The following is a 20381-nucleotide window of genomic DNA, read 5'->3' as shown; positions in this document are numbered from 1 at the left end:
AGCGGCGGCCTTCCAGACTCTAGAGATATTTTTTCTGTTGAATCAGATAGAAACTTGTCGAGGTGCTCGACGCCGGTGGGTTCTTTGTATTTGATCTTTACTGCTGCTCGTCATGTCAACAAAAGATAACTCGAGTCCGGCGCGGCTTACGAAACGATCTCGGGCAAGCGAAGCAGCAGTTGACAGCGTGCAAGTCAATCGCGAACGGACGAAACGCCCCCGAATGTCTACAGCAGTTGACTTGCACGCTGACAACTCCTGGTCATTATCCCCGGGTATCGCCGGACAATTTGCAAAGTCGAATCCTATCCTTACGCCCGATGAGCAGTCCGTACACGTTCTCCGCTTCCCTTATAGCTTGCTTATGATATTGCAGATATCTTTTCCTGGGCCTTGAGACGGCGGTCCAAGTTTATTCTGTCGCAACATCTCGCCTCTTCCGTATCTTCGAAATAGGCCCCGGCGATAGCGTTGCTGGATTTGCATTGAACCAGGATCACCTCCATATCTTTACATCGTCCGGATCAATTAGCGAGTGGGACTGGCCTTCTAACAAACAGGTTGCGCAATGGGGGACAGCACACGGAATAATATCGGCCGAACTCGTGTACAATACCCTGTTCTCTTTACGGAAGCGTAAGGATGGGATGAAAGAGCTGGTAGTCACCCTGCTGGGTGACGATCCTACAACTGTCCTGGAGACTCATTTCAATATCGACAATTTCCGGATTTTTGGGAGCGGGCAGGCCATTGTTGCATACGGCGGCGCGTGCATGTTTGTCGGGACACGCTGCGCTACTTCTGTCTCAAAGTACAAATGGAGAGAAATCAAGCTTGCGATCACCATAACCTGTATTGATATCAAACAGGGTGGTTCGAACACTGAATTTGACCTCGCGTTAGGAGGAACAGACGGTTCTATAATGGTTTATCACGCGGTGGCAATATCCGATATCAAGGATAATAAACCGACACCCAGGCGACTACACTGGCATCGAGATTCCGTCACCGCTGTCCGCTGGTCGAAAGATGGTCAGTTCGCGCCCAACTATTGAAGTTATCACTGACAAAATATAGGCAACTACGTTATCTCAGGTGGCCACGAGTCAGTCATGGTACTTTGGCAATTGGATACGGGCCGAAAACAATTTCTTCCTCATCTTTCCTCTCCAATTTGCAACATAGTAGTCTCCGACAGTGGAAAATCTTACGCCGTTCACCTGGCTGATAACCGTGTCGTGGTCTTGTCAGCAAGAGAGTTACAGCCCTTGTCTACGATAACTAGTCTCCAATTGTGCGCTAGGCCGTCCAGGCCGCCAGTTGCAGCTGTGCACCCTCAGCATCCTGAGCAGTTGCTGATAACCGTGCCCGCCTCTCATCAACTCACACAAGATTGCATCACAACTTGTCCCATTCTACAGACTTACGATATTCGCTCAGGAGTCCATATATCACGTCAAGCTCTGGCGCGTACCAACGCAACTACGTTGAATATCGGTCCACACGGAACTCATATCCTCACCCCCGACATCAAACATTTCAGCATCTCTGAGGATGGGAAATGGATGGCTACTGTTGATAGCTGGCGTCCTTGTTCGGAAGATGTCGAGGCTCTCGACCTGGAACCTCCTGGGCCTGAAGAGATATACCTGAAATTTTGGCGCTGGAATGAATCAAACTCCCTGTGGCAGTTGGTCACCCGCATAGATGGTCCACATCTCTCTACCAACGGATCCGCAGCTGTTCTTGATGTTGCTTCTCGACCGAATAGCCACGAGTTTGCGACTATCGGATCAGACGGATTATTACGTCTTTGGCGCCCCATCATTAGACAGCGCTTAAGGGAACATGATGAATATGTAGCAGAGACTTGGAAATGCCGCAACGCTTTGACTCTAGGGGTTGGTGCCGGCCCTGCCTCGGTCTGCTTTTCGTCGGATGGGTCAGTTCTTGCGGTGTCGACACCCACTCTCACGGTCCTTGTCGATGCGCGCAGTTGCAGTGTTAAATATCGCAAAGTTGGGGTCTACGCGGGACATGTTTTCGCAGCCGCCTTTCTGGGCCGTTACCTTCTCATTGCTGCCGAAAGGATAGTGTCTATATGGGATACAGTCAATGATTCAGTGCGGACGTTAGATGCAGAGTGTCATCTGCTTGCTGTGAATCCCAGAACACAGACATTCGCAACAGCTTCAAGAACCATACGAAATAAGGCTGTTGCAAGAAAATCCCGCAAGTCAGGGTTTACAGTGCAGGTATTCGACATCGATACCGCTACATTGATTTCTCGTTTCAAAGTCGCCAAAGAGCCCGTGGCTCTGCTCTCGAATCCGCATTCTACCGAATATGTTGTTGTGGACGCCAGAGCCAATGTACAACAAATCAGCTGTGCGAGCAACGCCTCACAGCTCAATTCGTTGGCCGAAATCAAACCGTCAAACTTTGGCTTGGATGGTTTGTTTGGACGCCAGTCCTCGGCTATCGTGAGCAAAGCTTTGACATCAGAAACTACGGTTGCGGTTGATAAAACTGGGCTGGCTGCTGTCTTTGGCGATACGCCTCCTTTCGTTCTACCTCCTTCGCGGGTCGTCTTTCGCGACCTCGTCAGAGCTTTGTCTGCCTAGAAGAATACAATTCAATTTATCAATATATTCATGTCTCTTTTGGCGTAAGGAATGCATCGTGCACTCTTGTATTTAGAGGCTGTTCAGTTTGGACCTGGGCCACAAATCATATTGCGCTGCACAAGACGCTAAGAATGGACAGCTGGACAGCGGTCTGGTCCTAGCCAAGTAGATCAGCCGCGCGCTTCGGAGCGGGGACTTGGTTCAAAGACCGAGAGTTGCGATGCCAGCCATCGTCAACGGCGTTCAGTGAGTGGGTGCGAGCAGCGCCATGAAGCCTAGATAATCTAGCCCAACCACGGCATCCCGCCTCCCAAGATGTATGTGTCTAAGTTGTATGTTGTTGAAATACTGACGGCTATCTTAGGTCAGTTGAGCGACGCCTGCCGGCCGCTGGAATTCTAGACAACTCGCATCCGTCCTTGATAATATCAACCGCGGATGGTGAAGCTTACGAGTCAAGTGATTCTCGCCTCGAAACCGATCCCCGACCGCAACCTACAAATAGACTCACAGTATGTCCTTGTTTCGCATCCGCGAGGTAACTGCTTATATCCTAGATACAAACCACAAACCCAAGCCCGAGATCTGATGACGAACCACAATCTGTGATACATGCTCCTCTTGGCTTCAGTGAGTTCGAAGTGAATCGAGTAGAAGATGGTGGGAAGATCGGGGCAGAAAACGAAAAAGATGCAAATGTACAGCAAATCTTCCGGCAAACTCACCCTTACTTGGAAACCCAGTCCATCTCACCACCTCCGTTGACGACCAGTATTGAGCCTGCCAAGGACTGGTCTGAAAGAGCGACACCGCGTGCACAGACCCGACAAGACTTGTACGATTTTGACAAAAGACCAGATCTGGAAGGCGAGTCTCAGATTTCTGGCCCGGTTCGCTCTTCAGTCATTAATAGTGGACTAGACATACCGGAAAGTCTTGAAAACTTGGTGACAAATGAGATAACGGCATTGCAGGCAGCACTGGTTGAATGTTGGTCACTTTGCAACACCCTGGCGACGCTGAGCTCAATTCACAGACAGCGAGCCAGCAGCGCTCTGGGCGATGATACCTGGAGATCTTGCTGGCGGTTGTGCCAACAATTATATGCCGGCCAAGTGGAAGTTCACCCAACACTTGATCTCTGTCGTGACTTTTGTCAGACGTTGTTTGAAGCCCGATCTCGCGACAATGAGATATCTGACTCTGTTCTTCGTGTCAGTTTTGAGCTCAACAATCATCTATATAATACACATGATCGTAATCTCCCGGATGCATTCAGGGAACGAACACTGGACTTTTATATCACCCTATGTCACCGCCTGATGAAACAAAGATCTCGTGCGCCGGAAACAGATTCTCTCCTTAGTGCTTGCTGGTCATTGGCGGAGATGCTGTTCAGTATACGCCAGAGCAAAAAAGAAGGACGGTCGTTAGATGAAGAGCTGCTCGGGTCTGCTGTCCAGGCTTGCTGGGAGCTATGTGATATTTTCCGCGAAGGGTGGACTCAGAGGAGTCAAAGAAATTCTGATCGCGGCACCCCTCGACCGAGCCAAGCGACCTTTGCAGCAGCGGAGCAAGATCAACATCACGATATACCACTTGTCCAGCGAAATCCCGAAACCCCGACCACGATATTCGAAGATGTCGGTACTACCTCACCCGAAGAGGGGCCAATTCAAAACATTTATGTGCTCGGCAAGCGCCGGAACGCAGCCTCACATGTTCACTGGTCATCAAGCCGAAGTGAGGGCGCGTCCTCGGAGAGAACCTCTTCAACGAATACTGTTATCACGCTCTCTAACGATGCAAGTCTAAACGCCATCAAAGTATTGACAGCCAAGGCAGCGTTGAATAATGGGTTTCAGCGCGATGGAGCACAAGGCCTTTCGTCCTTTGTCAAGTCCCTTTCGTCTGATGCGTTCGGAGCTGCTTCTTGGCAAATATCTCTGCTGAAACATTACAAGGCCCTTGTGGCTTATGAACCGGCTTTCCAGGCGATTGGACCTCCAGCCAGGTCAAGCGCAATGGATATAGCTAGGGCCACTAAACGTATGGCTCATAGTGGACAAAATCTGTGGCTATATGACCTCTACCGTCTCGTGTTCGGTTTTCACCTCGAAGAAGGATTGAACAGAGAGTCAATAATACTGCAGACGTAGGTAGACATTAAGTTATGGACTCGTATTTGAATACCATACACAGCGGCCAATCAATCATCAGGGTACTCGTCTAATATATTACTCACGAACTCTCGCGATCCATCATCCCACCGCTTGAAATATTTCCCTGCCACCGAAACGAGCGTCGGTGGCATTTCTGACATCGTCGGCTTTATAATTTGGACGTTTTCCTCTGCAACGTACCGGACGCTCTTATCTTCCACGCTTGAATATGTTAGTATAACTCATCAGTGTGTAGGAGACTTACATAACATGGTAGAAGCTTTGATTTCTTCCACTTTGAAGATTATCGATTCCCATCCTGCTCATCCACTGCTCGCCCGCGCCGCACTCCGCATCCCAACCTGTGATTATTGCCGTGTAGTTGTAGCGGCGATGTTTGAATACCTGACCAACACGGAAACTGATACCCTTATGTTCGGAGGACCGCCGCTTCACCTGTTTCGGTATCTCATCGACCGCTCGTATGACATGGAGGCTTTCCAGAATATGCTCAAACTCCGGCGTACCACGGAATGTGGCTGCGATGTATTTTTCAATTAGATGTATATCAGAGGGGAAGTCGGTGGCTACGAGCTCCAACAGCCAAAGAAGCTGGTGATGTAGTTCGGCCGGCCGGATATGGGTCGAGAGTAATAAGGAAGACCAAAGCGCGGCATATCGCGCGCAACCCACATCCACTGCACTCGATTGGATGATGCGTTGCACAGAATTTAGAATATTCTTGCTACAACGTAAGACAATCTCAGAAGTCTTTGACTCACCCATGAAGGCAGACTGCTCTATGGGCGACGCCCCCAGAAAATTGAGTTGGGTTCTCATATCTGACGGTGGGGTCTCTTGATCGGAGCGAAATGGGTCCATATAGATTGGTTCGCCTTGAGTGTCTATCTTATTGCCATCAATGTCAAGCCCCGAGGGGGGCACAACGATAACGTGGACGTGGAAAGGAAACCCGCAAGGACGAGCGTTTAGTCCGAGCATTTGCGCAATATGGCAATATATAACTGCTGATACTAAAGGCAGCGAGTTATGTCCTGGATCGTCCAGTGCGATCCCGAGAAAATTGTGTTCTAGGCAGTGATACTCCCGGCCTGGCTCAATGCCAGTCAGATTATGCGCCCTCAGGTAAGCGGCGATGGCACCCGCTTTTCCGCGCGGACTTGCTGTCTCAGAATCTGAAAATTCCACGAGAAAACGGGACAAGATCTGTTCCAGCCTATCATTGATCTGCAGGTATTAGCTGAGTTTTGTAAGTTTTGTGGTAAGTGACATTCCTACTTCATCAAAGTTTCCAAAACCACTTTCTGGTATAAAGAGGTCAAAGGCTCCGAGCGCATTTGCAAGTGGTATATCATTACCATCCCTGAGGCCAACCCACTCTGGGATAGCAATGGTTCGATGAAGGCTTGTTAAAATCGCTTTGGCATAATATCTAACTAGTTAGCTGAATCCGTTTTCAGAGTGGTGAGCCTACCTCCTAGCCAAGTAGTCTTCTGCGGATGAATCGACCAACAAATTACGTAGTAAAGTATCTTTGGCATCATATCCAAAGTTGATAATCGATCGAAATTTCTCTATTCGTCCAGTTTGGCTCGCGAGGATGCTGTCAAGTAGCTGGGTCGTAGCGCGATCAATGAGGTATCGAGATATGTAGAGTGCTTTCCAGTCTGGTGTTTGAGGAGTGTTGGCCCAGAATTTGAAATGTGCCTGGCAATAGTGCCGCCATAATAGAGGCTCGTTGGTTACGCCTCGAAATCGTCGCGCGGTGCTTCCGACAGCAACCGAATCTAAAGCATCGCAGAATAACAGTATATTGTAGAGTATCTCTTCTGGGAGGTCGCGAAGCAGCATTTTGGGGTTAATAAGTTGAGGTTAAACGAGTTGTTATCTGCCACCCTTATCTACGGTAGGTAGTGCCGCCACCCTTCATTATCAACACACGTCTCCATGGGCCAGAGCCAATCGACTGCCCAGTCGGGCACGGCAACTGCTGCAAAGAAAGACTACTATGAACTTCTTGAGATTGAACAGAATGCGTCGTCAGAAGAGTTTGTGCCCTTTTATCATATTATCTCTATAGTGTTAACTCTGCCAGCGTGAAAAAGGCCTACAGAAGGAAAGCGCTCGAGCTACATCCAGACAGAAACTTTGGGAATGTAGAAGCGGCAACAAATTTATTTGCGGAACTTCAGTCCGCCTACGAGGTGCTCTCAGATCCCCACGAGCGATCGTGGTATGATTCCCACCGTGATGCGTTCCTAGGAGAAGACGGCGCCGATGAACAGTCCGGTATGACAACATCGGCCGATATTCTCAAGCTGTTCTCGAAATTCAGTCCCCGGATGGAGTTCTCCGATGCGTCCGACGGGTTCTACGGTGGCCTCCGTGAGACATTCGCACAGCTTGCGTACGAGGAAGAAACCGCATGTCGTTGGGAAGGTATAGACTTGGTCAAATATCCATCGTTTGGATTTCGTAATGATCGGGATGTGCGCGACTTTTATGCCATATGGAGCAGTTTCTCGACGAAAAAGTCTTTCTCGTGGAAAGACGCCTATCGGTATGCGGAGGCTCCAGATCGCCGAGTCCGTCGTATGATGGAGAAGGAAAACAAACGGTTGCGAGAAGGAGCCGTTCGCGAGTACAATGACGCTGTTCGGTCCCTTGTGGCTTTTGTGAGAAAGCGAGACCCACGCTACAAATCCTACAGGGATGGCTTAACACAACAACGGGAAGCTCTCCGCCAATCTGTTGCTGCTCAGGCAACAAGGTCTCGAGCAGCAAACCAGGCAAGATTACGAGACCATGTCCTTCAAGACTGGGCAAAGTCTGAGGAATTCGAGGACGATGAGGCGGAAAGTTCCGATGAAGGTGAGAGAGAGCATGTCGAATGCATCGCGTGCCGCAAGACTTTCAAGAGCCAGAACCAATTTCAGGCTCATGAACGTAGCAAAAAGCACATCAAAGCCGTGAAACAGCTTCGGCGAGAGATGGAGATGCAGCACGCCGAACTTGATCTGGGGAGTGGTTTGCAACAACCGGACGACCGCGAACGCAAATGTGTCGCTGACCCCAGCCCAGCTCTAGTCCCTTTGACCGATGAGGTTGACGAAATGCATGAAGGTGACAAACCTGTCGCTGGCCCTGCCTTAGTCAACTTGCAGGGCGGCGAAACGCAAGGTCACAAACCTGCCAGCCACGCTTCTATGGACTCGGACGATCACGTATCCAGAGATGTTCTGAAACAGCGAATTTCTTCTCCCACACCAGACAGCGTGGACGATTTGACTCAAAAGTTGTCAGCGTCAGAGTCAAAGGACCCTGCAACATCCCGTACAATGGGCAAGGCAAAGCAAAAGCGTGCTAAAAAAGCCCAACGCTCTGCACAAAAGCCCCAGGTAATAGAATGCAGTATTTGCAATGATTCCTTTGCATCCCGGAATAAGCTTTTCTCGCATATAAAATCGCATCACCAGCACTAGTCTAGTTCAAAGACTGCTGACACGGTTCATATTTTTCTATCATCTCCCATGCTAAAATACATAAGGACCTTACCCCAAGCCAGCTTTGGAATTCTTAACAACGTGCGCAACCGGCAGAAGGATGCCTTTATTGTTGGTAGCACCGAGTGCCGTACCTGTACTCCACCCCATTTTTTCAAGCATTGCTCTCCCTTTGTTTTCGATGCCTATTTCAGGTGCTGAAGCGCCGACTACATCACCATCCATGTAGGAGACATTACCATGGCCGCGTTTGGTTTTACCACCTGTTTTGTCCCATGCCTTGATCGCGCGAGGATTCGAGAAAACCCGATCTATTTGTAATATTGTTCTTGAAGTATATTTTGGTGTGCGTGACGTCTTGGATAAGACCGGAAACCGAGAAGAACCCTTCCCCCGTGACTGAGAAGTAAGCCGCAAGGCATGTGCCGTGTCATGAATAAGAATTCTGCGATGCTTTGTCATCGGAGGAAGCGACAAGCTACAGATTTGTTTAGTCGATGACCCAAGAAGCAGGGAGAACCTTACCTATTCTTCGAAGAAAGCAGAAATGACCGTATCTCAGATTTCAAGTCATCAATGTTTATCCCATCGGTATACTTGAGTTTCAGGTCTGGGTCATTCCCGCGCCGGCCAAGTAATCCTTGCGTTCGAAGCTTTTCCCGTTCCCTCTTTTTAGATTTCTTCTTCAATCGGTCATTATTCCAAGCATTTATTAGTTCATCCTCTAGCTCAGAGTCCAAGGCATCAAGATTTGGCAGTCCTTTCTTTTTCTTTGAACGACTGAAGTCCATGATATCTAGTCCGTAATAGGGGTCCTGTTCCAGTGCATCGGCAAATGCAGTAGCTGAGGCGAACACACTATTATCTGGTTCTTTATGGGATAAAATGAAGTCATCCAGCTCCTCGATCGGGGACATGTCATGATAATCAGAATCGAAGGGACCGTCTGTCATACCCTGCAAACTATCTGATGCGGGTTCGTCGTCTTCACCATCATCGTCATCCGAAGAATCATCGGCAATGTGGGCAATATAGTCGGCTAGGATCGCGTTTTCGTCTGAAATTTCAGAGCGACTCTTGGTGGGAGTGTCACGAATCGGTATCCAGTCTGACACAGGGTTATCCGGTGATAGGGCCTGTGAATGGAATCGCATTGGATTGCCATCTGATTCTGATCTCCTCCGTCTGCCCCGGAAAACAACCTCGTCCTCGCTTGAATCTTCTGGGCTATATGCCTGTGTCTGGATAGGATGTTGGCTGTCGAGTATAGCAGGCTCGGCCGGTTTGTCGTTGGTCGGCTCAAGGCTGCCTGCGCTCACAAATTGGACCGCTTGGTGGCGAAGTTGGAGATTCAGGCGCCACAAATTACGTCCTTCAGTATTCCGTGCTTCCTGTTGCATAGAAAGGTGATTCTGCTTTGTGCCTTTGACAGTTGTTAGAAAGTCAGATTGTCCAGGTATGGTGGCTGCAAACCTGTAATTGCCTTCTTGTTGGTTTTGCGTGCTTTTGCTCTACCCGAGCGAGCCATTTCAGTAACTTATTGCAGAAACAATCCCAAAGGGGCGATTGGACGATGGCTGGAAGAAATAGTAAGACTGAAAAATGATGTTTGGCTACTTCGAGCTGGGATCGAGGGGCTTAGCGTCCATAGGAGTTAATAGACATTGGAAGGTACCGGGCCTACGGCACGTGATTAACGTTCCAGATGTACGAACAGCAGCAAAGTCATTTAAGGCATACAAAAAAAGTGGCCATTTAGTCAACTCAAGCTACGCACTCTCCTCCTGAATTTGAATATTCGAGTCCGCAGCCATGTAAGAAAAAGCATCCACGTGCTTTTTGACTGAGACTTCCAGTTCTCCGAGTTTGGTGTCGGCTGCGTGGCCGATTGCGCGTCCGAAGTTTTTTCCTCTTGCATATTAGTTGTCTGTCTCTCTTTTTGCTTTAATTGCCTTTCTTCCGCTTTGATCCGTTGTTCTTCAAATTTTCGATTTTTGGCCGCTTCCTTCTCTTCAAATGCTTGACGTGCTGCTTGTATCGTGGCTGCTCGAGAAACAGGATCCATGCTCGTCCGTGTCCTGGAGCGGAAGATGAAATCGAGGGACGACCGAGACGTTGGTGATGTGGTGTCCAATGTGCTGCCATTATCTCGTGAATAGCCAAAAGAAGCACGGCCGGTCACATTTGTCTGTGACCCTCCGGGCGTAAATGTCGTGTCTGGGAGATGCAACGACAGGCGCGGTTGGCCATCTGCCTCTGTATCCTGGGCGTCAAAGTAGTTTTGACCATGCGTCATTAGAGGAGGAGTATACGCGCGCGGCGTACGGCGCATTGGATGCATGTATTGCGGACCCTGTTTGCTCATGCTCGCGCTGCTAGCCGTGGAAAGCTGGGACGTTCCGCTTGTAGATCGACGATGTAAATCGGATAATTTCCTCCTCGTTGGGAAGTTGGTATATAGGTCACCCTGGACGCTATCCCGCTCGTAGTTTGTATAAATCCCTAGACCCTCCTGTTCGAACGACGGTCGCGAGAGGTCAATTGACGTGGATGGTGAGCCATCCCGTGAAACCTTTTTTAGTAGAGGTTTGATCCCGGTTATGTGTTTTTTGGATCTGTCAATCCCTGGGGAAGACATCGTCACCATAGAAGTGCTAATTGGTGTACTCTCGACTGCTGCTCTGACAATTCCCCTCTGAAGAACATAACAGAAAACTCGTAGGTGTTGAGCTTAACCCAATGCTGATCACCCGTCGTGCTCGCTCCTGTTAAGGCTAGGAACAAGGTGATTTAAAGATAGGCCCTCAAACGCATGGTTGCTGGAGTTATTTAAAATGCTATAAACAGTGGAGTGAACTGTCTACTGTGAACAGCTGTGATGGAAAGGGCTGAAAAGAAAAGTGACCACAGAAAAAAGCTTTTACAAAGTCAGAACTGATAAACTAAAAGGGAGGCTGGAGAGGTGGGCTGAGTCTTGAGGGGAAGAGGGCGGCGGTGAGATATCAAGAAGGTTCCGGGTCAGGGACGAGGTGGGTCTCTGGCCATGCTATCTTGACGGATGCGGAGAAATTGGTCGGTGTGACCAACCAGGCTCAAGCAAAGTCGTATTCAATCAATCCACATCCATTGCCCGTGCAGGTTGCAGGATGCATAAAAAGAGGTGCATTATGGAGTAGGCTGGAGGTTGGGATAAGTTTTTGCTTGGTTCTAGACTTTTCTTTGTTGAGAGTCGCTGTGATTATACAACTTGGACTGTGGTCTGGCAGTATGAATTTGGTTTAGAACAGAGCAAGTCAGGGTCAGAAGAGTACTTTCAATCGGCTACAACGACAGTAGAACGCGGTAATACTCAAGTAGCATCCAATTTAAAATGCGAGCCTGTTCCGGCAACCTTCCAGTGTACACTGTCTTCCAAGGTTGGCAGTTGCAATTCCGTACTCCGTACTCTGACATATTTCTGCCACTGTTTCATATTTCCTACCTACCTGGGTAGTAGTTCGATACTGACATGCGTGTTTGGTTACCTCGTTACCTTATGTATAGGCTCGCAAAATCAAAATTTCAGGCCACTGCCGTAACATCCGTACGCGTCTAACCCGTCAGGTGCTGTTATTTTTGGAATATCGAGGAGCTGCAACATGCGGAAACCATACATTCATGAGATTCCCACTGAGTCTTCGAGTGATTGCTGCGTCAATCCAGGTCAATTGTGTACAAGCTGGGAGAGACAGTCTTTTTCAACAGGGTCAAACGACTATTCAACAGGGTTGCCCAAAGCAAGCAAGACTAAATTATTTTTGCAGGCTTTACCCCACCCCTAGCCTTATACCCAGTGTGCCTTAAATGGCCCTATAAAGGTTTAAAATATAAAGTAACCATAATGCTAAGGCCCCTAACCTTACCTTAAGCCGCGGTATAAAAGTGTAGCTAATATAAAAAGTTAAAAAGGGTTACCATGTTCTTCTAACTACTAGTTAGGCCTACTTATGTAGTAAGCCTGGCGAATAACTTAGGCTTATTACCATTTTAGGTAACTACCCTGTTAAACAGTTGTTTTACCCTGATGAACAGTCGTTTTAGGTCGTTTTACCCTGTTGAAAAAGCCTGTCTCAAGCTTGGATAACACTAGTGGCAGGTATTTTATCATCACGTGAGTTCAATGGGCTTGTATTCAGCGAGCCTCATACGATTCTCACTACGGAACATATTCCTCAACCAGCGCAATGACGGGGAAGTTTACCTGCGGACGTTGTCTGAAGGCATTGAACCGCCCCAAACTTTCCTTACGATCACTAGTAGGAAAAGGGTCCACCACAGTTGGAGCTCGCAATAGCTACTTTCCTCGCCAATGTCGTTCGTTTTCATCGGGCTTGATAGCATGGCGAGCAGCGGCATCGGATGCACCCGATCCACGGGCTCTTTTGAAACCGAATAACCTATTCCACAATTTCTCCCAATCTCCATCGCCGGCGATTCGACAGCGTGCAGGCTTTATCAAACAAAACGCCTTTTGCCCTCATCCTAGCCATCAGCAGACCCGAATACCGGTCTCACCACACGATCCCGAATCGCGCAAAAGTCCAACCGATGCTAATCTTCCTCCAGCTCATTCGCACTTCGAGTGCCCGGACTGTGGAATCCCTATATACTGCTCTGAGGGACACTGGATGGATGATTTCGAAGCCCACTTGGAAGTCTGCGATACTCTCAAACAAATCAACGAGGACGACCATGATCTGCGCTCCGGACGCTTCTTCCCAGAGTTTGCGATGCCCGGGTTGCAGGACGAGAACTTCGTCATTAACATGACGAACTGGGACACATTTCTTTACACGAGAGAGTTTGATGCCATTAACGACGACCGGAGCATGCGGCAGGTGACGCGGATGCTCACATATCCGCTTACCATTGGGAGTGTATTGCATGAGCTGAGCCCGTACAGCATTCGAAAAGATAAGAGACTTACAGCCGAGGGTCTCAAAAGTGTGAGCGGTAAGCGCCAACAACCCACCCCGTCTGACCGTGCTAAACAATTATAGCCCTCCGGTACTCTCTACATCCGCCTAGGACGGGAGAGGGCGTTGATATTCAAGGCCTGCGTGTCAAGGCACCTCCGGTTCGACTTTTTATTCTAGGAGCTCGTGCCGAATCGTCTCTACCTCGCGATGTGTGGCTTCAGCTGAGTCACATCTTCCCGCGGTCTCTCATCAATATCATCTTCATCGGACCCGAGAGTATGGCGAACCGCGACGAAGAATTCCCTCTCCCCCAGCGAACTCCCGAAAATCCTTTTGGAGGAATCGTTGAAGATAGGCTAGGAGGTCAGATGAAGATCACGACGTATGTGGATTACTTTCACACGATGTACAAGGCACATTACTTTCAGCCGTTTGACCCGTACCTCGACTGCATTGTGCTCTTCCATCCCGGTCTTGGACATCCTGCCAGTTCTCACGAATGGGAGGAAACGCTTCCTCTGCTCCTCGAGACCAAGGTCCCCATCATTACCACCGGCTACACACAGTGGGATATGGAAAGGGACATTAACTGGGTTCGCGAGAAGTGCGCTGGCGAGTTTGACATCCTGCTTGAGCCTGGTGAGAATATTTTCCGGAGTTTGCGGTGGGATCTCAATGACCTTGACCCGCATGACGTCTCTTGTGGCAATTGGGGATTGTGGGCGTTCAGGGGAAAGAGGTATGTTCACTACCATGATTAAGTTGCCGAATGCTAACCAATTTATAGGTATGAGGCAACATTCAAAGACTCGAACTGATTACTGTAATATAACTATTGTAATAAATGCAATTGGCTTCTCACCCCGCGATGAATAACGAGCAACTGTACTAAAGATTAACGCCAGGACCAGCAATGAGTGTCTTGATACCCTTGCCAGCTTTAACGTCTTTGAACGCTTGCTCGGCATCTGCGAATTTGACGGTACCAGATATCAATTCCTTTAAATTGATCCGACCAGAAGCTACGAGTTGAACCGCGAGCTTATAGTCGCCACTGCCGTAGCGGAAGCTACCTTTCAGGTTCAGTTCTTTCGTGCAAGCCGCCATGATGGGAAAGTTCATCTCGCTCCGCCCCATGCCACCTTGTACGTAAGTGCCACCCGGCCGGAGAACATGGATGCCAGTGTGTACTGACGGTTCCACGCCTGAAGCGTCAATCGCAACATCAGCACCTCGGCCAAGGTCATTTTCTTTGATTATTTGCGTGGCGTTTTCAGTCGCGGGAGCTTTGGACGGTTCGAATATGGCCGTCGCAGCGAATATCTTCGCAAAGTCCAATCTTGGCTTCTGAATGTCGACAGCAACGATCTTGGTCGCCCCAAAGGCCTTGGCAACTGCACAGCACAAAAGACCGACAGGCCCAGCCCCAAAGACAACGACGGTCTGGCCCGGGGTGACGTTGGCCTGTCTCACAATGTGTATGGCGACTCCCAAAGGCTCCATGAGTGCGCCCTCGGGCAGGCTGATGGACTCGGGTAATTTGTAGCAAAAGTCTTCGGGCAGAGTGTAGTATTTGGCCAGAGTACCGTCGTACGGGGGTGTGGCTGCGAAAGCCATCTGTTCGCACAGGTTATACTTGCCTGCCTTGCAGGGCTCGCATCGGCGACAGGGGATACCGGGTTCCATTGCAACGTGATCGCCTACTCTCAGGCTCGTGACGGCTGGGCCGACCTTACTGATTACACCGGAGGATTCGTGACCAAGGACCATGGGTTCCTTGACCACAAATTGCCCAATGGCACCGTGATCCCAGTAGTGGACCTTGGCAAGTCAGCATATGAACAGACGGTCATTCAAGTACATACATCGCTGCCACAAATGCCAGTGTACTTGACGTTCACAATGACATCGTGGGGGTTCTTGAGCTCTGGGATAGGGCGGTCCTCGAACTTGACCTGGTGAACACCTTCGAGGATGAAGGAAAGGTTCTATTTGTATTAGTTTACCGTACTTCACCGCCTGGCGAACACATACCTGAGCTGTTGTGGCCTGCGAGCTCATCGTGATAGTGTTTGAGAAAAAGAGGGAAATGCCCGGAAATTTATACTCACGTCATTATCGGGTGACGGGTATTATCTGGTGACCCCTCTGAAAAGGCGGAGATTTGGCGTTACGGGGATTGGAAATTAACCGGCTTGCCGAATCAAAGCCCAGGCGTCTGTATTTAGCCGGATAGTCCTTGGCGCTCTAAAGCTCAAGCCGACTCCGCTCGCCGCCTCCAAGTCGCTCCAATCTAGAATCCAACAACGTTGCAACTATCCAGTACCATGATTCGGCCACGACCCCTTCGGCCACGCTACCCACTGTTCACCTGTCGACCATTTCTGTCAAGAGGTCTGCAGAGCTCAAGACAATGCCGGTCTGAGGTTGAAAAACCGCAGCCATTCAAAAATCAACTGTACGAAAGTACTCAACAGCGTTTGCGGCGTGAGCGCGCAGAACAAGAGCGGTATGCGCAATACCAGAATCAGTCACAAGGCGGGCGCTACGCAGCTTTGATGTTTGGTATGTCAGCACACATATGGAATTCGTATGCTAATATGATCAGCTTTGGTTTTCTTCTCGACCGGAGCTTATTACCTAGGATCACTGAAACCCGCAAGTCTCCCAACGACGTCCACATCAAACCTTTACGAATTAGAACCACCGCGGCATGATGTTTCGTCGTCTAACCTACAAGCCGCTTGGGCGGACTTTGTTGAGATTATAGGGAAGGAGAACGTCTCCACAGAGTATGCGGATCTCGTCTCCCATGCAGGCTCAGATTGGTCGTCCTACAAGACGAAAGAGAACGAGAAGCCCTTTCTGGTTCTGTATCCGTCAAGCACGCAGGACGTTTCACGCATCATGAAAGTATGCCATCAGCGCCTCATCCCAGTAACGCCGTATTCGGGTGGAACAAGCTTGGAGGGTCATTTTGCTCCCACGAGAGGTGGGGTGTGCATTGATTTTCGTCGTATGGATCGCATCCTGGAGGTTCATAAGGGCGACATGGATGTGGTTGTGCAACCCGCTCTAGGATGGGAGGAACTGAATGAAACTCTTGCTGACCAGGGGCTTTTCTTTCCGCCGGACCCCGGCCCTGGTGCCATGATTGGTGGTATGGTAGGCACCGGCTGTTCGGGAACAAATGCCTATAGGTACGGAACTATGAGGGAGTGGGTTCTCTCGTTGACCGTTGTTCTTGCGGACGGGGCAATTATCAAGACGAAACAGCGCCCCCGCAAATCAAGCGCCGGTTACGATTTAACGCGCCTTTTCATTGGCAGCGAGGGTACACTTGGTTTGGTCACGGAAGCCACGCTGAAGCTCACAGTTAAGCCCAAGAGCCAAAGCGTTGCTGTTGCAAGCTTTCCCTCAATTCATAGCGCAGCTCAGTGCGTCACGCGTGTCGTAGAGGAAGGGATCCCCGTTGCGGGCGTGGAGATCCTAGATGATGTTCAGATGAAGTGCATCAACGCCAGCGGCACTACGTCGCGGCAATGGAAGGAGGCACCCACTATCTTCTTCAAGTTCACGGGCACCCCAAACGGCGTTAAAGAGCAGATCGGCCTAGTCCAGAAGCTTGCTTCAACGGCCCATGCTAAATCATTCGAGTTTGCCCGAGGAGAGGAGGAAATGCGCTCCCTTTGGAGCGCTCGTAAAGAGGCTCTATGGAGTGTCATGGCGATGAGACGGGGCCCAGAGGACCACGTGTGGACGACTGACGTGGCAGTTCCCATGAGCAGACTTCCTGACATAATTGAAGCTACGAAACAAGACATGGCAGAAAGTGGGCTACTGGCCGGCATCTGCGGTCACGTTGGAGACGGCAATTTCCATGGTATGCTACCTGCCTTGTAGGAAAATAGCGCTGACTTGGTTTAGCAATCATATTATGGAATGATGCGGAGAAAAAGACTGCTGAAGGCGTAGTCCATCGCATGGTAAAGCGAGCTGTTGAAATGGAAGGCACCGTGACCGGTGAACATGGCGTTGGTCTTATCAAACGAGATTACCTCCAGCATGAGCTCGGAGAATCTACGGTAGATCTTATGCGAAAGGTAAGTTGTTGTTGATCAGTTTGTGCATGGGCTAATATTTTACGATACAGATAAAAATGGCCCTGGATCCCCTTCGTTTGCTTAATTGCGACAAGGTTGTTCGAGTAGAAGCGCCAAAGCCCGGGGAGATTAAAGAGTGGTGAAATCAAATTTGCCATTGGCATATACCTACTAGTACCCGCCGTAGTTCTGATACTGGTCGTAGCCTTGCGAGTACCCGCCGTAGTTCTGCCTATAACCCTCACCAGGAGGATATTCCTGAGGAGCGTATTCTCCCCCATGGCGGTATCCTTCTTGGGGACCATGGCCACCATAACCTGGTCGAGGCTCGTATCCGTCAGGGCCACTATATTGGCGACCCCCGTAACGGCCAGCAGGATCATGATCACCGCGTGAACCATATTCGGGTGCGGAAAACTCGTGAGTTTCTCGATATCCGGGAGCAAAAGTCCTTGCCTTAATTAGCTAGTGGCCAGGCAGAACGGGATAGAACTTACCTCCTGCTTTCCTGAGAAAACTCTTGTTGTTGGTATGATGAGCGGTTGTCATACCCATAACTCGACTGCGTGTACTCGGCTCTATATCCGCCACGCTCGCTATACTCTTCAGAGGTCTGCTGAACGTACCCGCGTTGCCCGTCGTCGTATCGATTTTCATGCCGGGTATACTTGAAATCGTGTCTGCCTCCCTCGTCCTCAGAGCCGCTGCTACGCTCCTTGGAGCGGGAACGCTCACGGCTATGATGTTTGCTTGAATGTCTACGGTGATGCTTGTGTCGTTTGCCCTCATCATCGGAATCTTCACTGCCCTTGGGCGATCTATAACGCTCCTGATGTCCATAAGCCACGTTGTCGCTACGCCCAGCTGAGTAATGGTACTCTTCATGGCGATCTTCGTAGAGCTCTTCTTGGGGCGCATAACTTCCCCTCGACTTGCTTCCGGAGTCTAGCAACATCGAACCGACGCCGCTCACAAGCCCTCCAACAAGGCCACCAAGAGCCCCCCCGCCCGCGGCTTCTGAGGCTATTTTTTCGATGCGATTAACTTCGCTGTTGCTGCCTTGACCAAAGTTTTGCGGACCCTTGTGTAAGCTAAGTGGTTTTCCGCAGCCGTGTCCAGAATCGTGAATGCCTTCTTTGTGATTTCTCCCTTCCCGGACACCTTCGCGGGACAGCTGGTCGCGAAGACCCTCCATTTCACGTTCCGATTTCCCCTCCCACCAATCTCTTACAGTGTCAAACATGATGCGGCGAATCTCTGGGCCATCTTGCCGTAGAACTGGGTGGTGGAAAACACCGGAAATGATTCGATTCAGTGTTCCCTCGATATCTTGATCCTCATCATCCCACAACTCCATCAGCTGAGGCACAGTCCATTTAACAACCTGAGAAGCAACACGTCCGGCTGGTTCATTGAGAATATTTGAAAAATGGTCTTTTGAAAGCATTGAGTGGGTGGGGTTGCTGCAAGAATCGTCGTTGAATACCACATGCTGTTGATCCCTGCTGCTCTGGATGACTTCGGATGATCCAGTCTGTAGCTCGGTCTTGACTTGCTGGAGGATGGGCAGCACATAGGGGGCGAGAATCGAGAAAACTGCAACTGTAATTTGCTCCTGGACTTGTTCAATTAGTTCTGGTAATACTGGGATCTTTTCAATGGCCTCATTAATGGATTTCAACAAGTCGTCATGCCATTCTAAGACCGGGTATATTTTCTTTTGAACATCGTCCAGGTATGTAGCCCACTCTTCTGGTTCTCGAGGGGAGACTTGTTGGTGCTTTGCGCTTTCCGACTCGGCCTTTAGTTCATCCATTCTACCCACCTTTTCATCGCTGTTACCAATAAGCCCTTCTGGAATCTTGTTGAGCAGATTCTGAAGGAAGCTATCAGATGGTGACTCATTCTGAGATTCATTGATGGCGCCTTCCAACTCTTGAATTTCGGACTGCGTGGCTTTGTCGGAGATTTCACCTAGCACTGAATGAAAAAAGTCTACTCCACCGAAGGTGCCTGTCACAATGGGGTAAACTGGATTGCCGTCTATCTCGACCTGGGTATCGCGACCAACATGGGGGAACACTTCGGATTCACCCAGCTCGATGAGACTCAACTCAACGTAATTGGAGTGGGCGGCGTAGTCCTCCAGGCAATGTAAACCTGTTCCGAGAAGACGGAGGGCCTCGTGCAGATCTTCATCGTTCCGTGATCGGGCGTACCTTCGCCCCAATTGGACGCAACGGCCAAACAGTCGCCGAACAAGGGCGGCTGAGGTGTCGATGTCCATGCGTTCATTAGCTATGTAGTTCTTGAGGCCTGAAAAATTAGCTTCGTTCTCAGAGACTTGGGGAGCGTACCTGTTTCTGAATCAATAGCTAGTTCGCGTTCTTCGTCAACCGGTCCCCTGAGGCGTGGATCATAGTCGCGAGCATCTTCGCCTTCGGCATAACCAAGGGGATTGTCAATGTGCTCGGTGGGCTGATAGCATCCCAGGCGTTCCGTTGTGACTTCAAACTCTTTTGTGCCGTATCTATATCGCCAGTCAGCCACAGCATACTTTATTTAAGAGGGGGCATACCCAAAACTCAAGAACCCAAGAACCCAGAGAAGGATCCGGATAGCTTCGGCGCTGACGTATTTCACAGTCCCAACATCTACGGCTTGGCTGTAGTCTCGCAACCAGTTTCCGAAATAAACACGCTGGACATCAAGCTTGCTGAATCTCCGGCCTCCAGCAGCACGGGCTAAGAACAAGCTGAGAAGCGCGTCTTCAATATCTCCGTGACGCCAGTTTTGGCCTTCAATCTTGGAAATCGATGCAATATTCCCAGCACCAAACGCATGTGCTTTTCCGGAAAGAGAAAAGAAAACGAAGAGGAGAAGGCACAGACTTTGAAAAGAAACGCCCATGGTGAGACGGCAGTATCAAGATTACACAGTAGATCTGTCGTGGTTAATAGAAGCCGAAAGAGGTGAGGAGGAAACAGAAGAAAAGGGGGCGGACATG

The 20381-nt window shown here is 49.7% G+C and overlaps 10 protein-coding genes across 10 annotated transcripts; 5 read left to right on the top strand and 5 right to left on the bottom strand.

Annotated features, from left to right (window-relative positions):
* Positions 1-53: 53 nt before the first annotated feature.
* Positions 54-2751, top strand: BDW74DRAFT_159701 (WD repeat protein). The gene is made up of 3 exons (XM_073725496.1): positions 54-327; positions 377-1032; positions 1078-2751. Exons 1-3 carry the CDS (start codon positions 113-115, stop codon positions 2622-2624), a joined length of 2418 nt encoding a protein of 805 aa, XP_073580567.1. The 5' UTR covers positions 54-112; the 3' UTR covers positions 2625-2751.
* Positions 2752-2755: 4 nt separating this feature from the next.
* BDW74DRAFT_71043 (uncharacterized protein) lies at positions 2756-4811 on the top strand. The gene is made up of 3 exons (XM_073733507.1): positions 2756-2944; positions 2992-3139; positions 3205-4811. The coding sequence occupies exons 2-3, from the start codon at positions 3066-3068 to the stop codon at positions 4784-4786; spliced, it is 1656 nt and encodes a 551-aa protein (XP_073580566.1). The 5' UTR covers positions 2756-2944; positions 2992-3065; the 3' UTR covers positions 4787-4811.
* Positions 4812-6688, bottom strand: BDW74DRAFT_71034 (uncharacterized protein). The gene is made up of 4 exons (XM_073733506.1): positions 6285-6688; positions 6089-6242; positions 5055-6037; positions 4812-5011 (listed from the first exon to the last, which is right to left on the bottom strand). Exons 1-4 carry the CDS (start codon positions 6659-6661, stop codon positions 4837-4839), a joined length of 1689 nt encoding a protein of 562 aa, XP_073580565.1. The 5' UTR covers positions 6662-6688; the 3' UTR covers positions 4812-4836.
* A 69-nt stretch (positions 6689-6757) lies between these two features.
* On the top strand, positions 6758-8292 carry BDW74DRAFT_181549 (putative C2H2 finger domain protein; the record flags this gene model as incomplete). Its single annotated transcript, XM_073730054.1, has 2 exons — positions 6758-6858; positions 6906-8292. 2 exons carry the CDS (start codon positions 6758-6760, stop codon positions 8290-8292), a joined length of 1488 nt encoding a protein of 495 aa, XP_073580564.1.
* Positions 8293-8326: 34 nt separating this feature from the next.
* Positions 8327-9921, bottom strand: BDW74DRAFT_71017 (putative R3H and G-patch domain protein). The gene is made up of 3 exons (XM_073733505.1): positions 9787-9921; positions 8839-9728; positions 8327-8791 (listed from the first exon to the last, which is right to left on the bottom strand). Exons 2-3 carry the CDS (start codon positions 9711-9713, stop codon positions 8362-8364), a joined length of 1305 nt encoding a protein of 434 aa, XP_073580563.1. The 5' UTR covers positions 9714-9728; positions 9787-9921; the 3' UTR covers positions 8327-8361.
* BDW74DRAFT_71014 (uncharacterized protein) lies at positions 9784-11301 on the bottom strand. The gene has a single exon (XM_073733504.1). It carries the CDS (start codon positions 10958-10960, stop codon positions 10073-10075), a length of 888 nt encoding a protein of 295 aa, XP_073580562.1. The 5' UTR covers positions 10961-11301; the 3' UTR covers positions 9784-10072.
* Positions 11302-12481: 1180 nt separating this feature from the next.
* BDW74DRAFT_159686 (putative mRNA processing protein (Mss51)) lies at positions 12482-14091 on the top strand (the record flags this gene model as incomplete). Its single annotated transcript, XM_073725495.1, has 3 exons — positions 12482-13305; positions 13353-14010; positions 14059-14091. Exons 1-3 carry the CDS (start codon positions 12537-12539, stop codon positions 14087-14089), a joined length of 1458 nt encoding a protein of 485 aa, XP_073580561.1. The 5' UTR covers positions 12482-12536.
* On the bottom strand, positions 14092-15323 carry BDW74DRAFT_159685 (NAD(P)-dependent alcohol dehydrogenase). The gene is made up of 3 exons (XM_073725494.1): positions 15306-15323; positions 15137-15259; positions 14092-15092 (listed from the first exon to the last, which is right to left on the bottom strand). Exon 3 carries the CDS (start codon positions 15039-15041, stop codon positions 14160-14162), a length of 882 nt encoding a protein of 293 aa, XP_073580560.1. The 5' UTR covers positions 15042-15092; positions 15137-15259; positions 15306-15323; the 3' UTR covers positions 14092-14159.
* Positions 15324-17515, top strand: BDW74DRAFT_159681 (FAD-binding oxidoreductase). Its single transcript, XM_073725493.1, has 3 exons — positions 15324-15836; positions 15880-17154; positions 17199-17515. The coding sequence occupies exons 1-3, from the start codon at positions 15599-15601 to the stop codon at positions 17387-17389; spliced, it is 1704 nt and encodes a 567-aa protein (XP_073580559.1). The 5' UTR covers positions 15324-15598; the 3' UTR covers positions 17390-17515.
* On the bottom strand, positions 17415-20369 carry BDW74DRAFT_70979 (Het-C domain-containing protein). The gene is made up of 4 exons (XM_073733503.1): positions 19953-20369; positions 19732-19904; positions 17872-19690; positions 17415-17825 (listed from the first exon to the last, which is right to left on the bottom strand). Exons 1-4 carry the CDS (start codon positions 20282-20284, stop codon positions 17546-17548), a joined length of 2604 nt encoding a protein of 867 aa, XP_073580558.1. The 5' UTR covers positions 20285-20369; the 3' UTR covers positions 17415-17545.
* Between the last annotated feature and the right edge of the window lie 12 nt (positions 20370-20381).

The sequence above is a fragment of the Aspergillus multicolor genome (assembly GCF_047715735.1).
Source record: "Aspergillus multicolor strain CBS 133.54 unplaced genomic scaffold BDW74scaffold_28, whole genome shotgun sequence".
Lineage (NCBI taxonomy): Eukaryota > Fungi > Ascomycota > Eurotiomycetes > Eurotiales > Aspergillaceae > Aspergillus > Aspergillus multicolor.
Note: the sequence above shows the minus strand (reverse complement) of the source record. Positions and strands in the feature narration are given on the sequence as shown.

What these genes read in the sequence shown, in the direction of transcription:
- BDW74DRAFT_159701 (XM_073725496.1), top strand. Translation starts at nt 113, where the DNA reads ATGTCAACAAAAGATAACTCGAGTCCGGCGCGGCTTACGAAACGATCT. An exon ending in ATCCTTACGCCCGATGAGCA is followed by an intron (nt 328 to 376) that starts GTCCGTACACGT and finishes ATGATATTGCAG; the next exon opens with ATATCTTTTCCTGGGCCTTG. An exon ending in TGTCCGCTGGTCGAAAGATG is followed by an intron (nt 1,033 to 1,077) that starts GTCAGTTCGCGC and finishes GACAAAATATAG; the next exon opens with GCAACTACGTTATCTCAGGT.
- BDW74DRAFT_71043 (XM_073733507.1), top strand. Translation starts at nt 3,066, where the DNA reads ATGGTGAAGCTTACGAGTCAAGTGATTCTCGCCTCGAAACCGATCCCC. An exon ending in AACCTACAAATAGACTCACA is followed by an intron (nt 3,140 to 3,204) that starts GTATGTCCTTGT and finishes CACAAACCCAAG; the next exon opens with CCCGAGATCTGATGACGAAC.
- BDW74DRAFT_71034 (XM_073733506.1), bottom strand. Translation starts at nt 6,661, where the DNA reads ATGCTGCTTCGCGACCTCCCAGAAGAGATACTCTACAATATACTGTTA. An exon ending in GAAGACTACTTGGCTAGGAG is followed by an intron (nt 6,243 to 6,284) that starts GTAGGCTCACCA and finishes CTAACTAGTTAG; the next exon opens with ATATTATGCCAAAGCGATTT. An exon ending in GTTTTGGAAACTTTGATGAA is followed by an intron (nt 6,038 to 6,088) that starts GTAGGAATGTCA and finishes TAATACCTGCAG; the next exon opens with ATCAATGATAGGCTGGAACA.
- BDW74DRAFT_71017 (XM_073733505.1), bottom strand. Translation starts at nt 9,713, where the DNA reads ATGCAACAGGAAGCACGGAATACTGAAGGACGTAATTTGTGGCGCCTG. An exon ending in CTGCTTTCTTCGAAGAATAG is followed by an intron (nt 8,792 to 8,838) that starts GTAAGGTTCTCC and finishes ACAAATCTGTAG; the next exon opens with CTTGTCGCTTCCTCCGATGA.
- BDW74DRAFT_71014 (XM_073733504.1), bottom strand. Translation starts at nt 10,960, where the DNA reads ATGGTGACGATGTCTTCCCCAGGGATTGACAGATCCAAAAAACACATA.
- BDW74DRAFT_159685 (XM_073725494.1), bottom strand. Translation starts at nt 15,041, where the DNA reads ATGGTCCTTGGTCACGAATCCTCCGGTGTAATCAGTAAGGTCGGCCCA.
- BDW74DRAFT_159681 (XM_073725493.1), top strand. Translation starts at nt 15,599, where the DNA reads ATGATTCGGCCACGACCCCTTCGGCCACGCTACCCACTGTTCACCTGT. An exon ending in CTACGCAGCTTTGATGTTTG is followed by an intron (nt 15,837 to 15,879) that starts GTATGTCAGCAC and finishes TAATATGATCAG; the next exon opens with CTTTGGTTTTCTTCTCGACC. An exon ending in TGGAGACGGCAATTTCCATG is followed by an intron (nt 17,155 to 17,198) that starts GTATGCTACCTG and finishes GACTTGGTTTAG; the next exon opens with CAATCATATTATGGAATGAT.
- BDW74DRAFT_70979 (XM_073733503.1), bottom strand. Translation starts at nt 20,284, where the DNA reads ATGGGCGTTTCTTTTCAAAGTCTGTGCCTTCTCCTCTTCGTTTTCTTT. An exon ending in CTTGGGTTCTTGAGTTTTGG is followed by an intron (nt 19,905 to 19,952) that starts GTATGCCCCCTC and finishes CTGGCGATATAG; the next exon opens with ATACGGCACAAAAGAGTTTG. An exon ending in AGCTATTGATTCAGAAACAG is followed by an intron (nt 19,691 to 19,731) that starts GTACGCTCCCCA and finishes CTAATTTTTCAG; the next exon opens with GCCTCAAGAACTACATAGCT.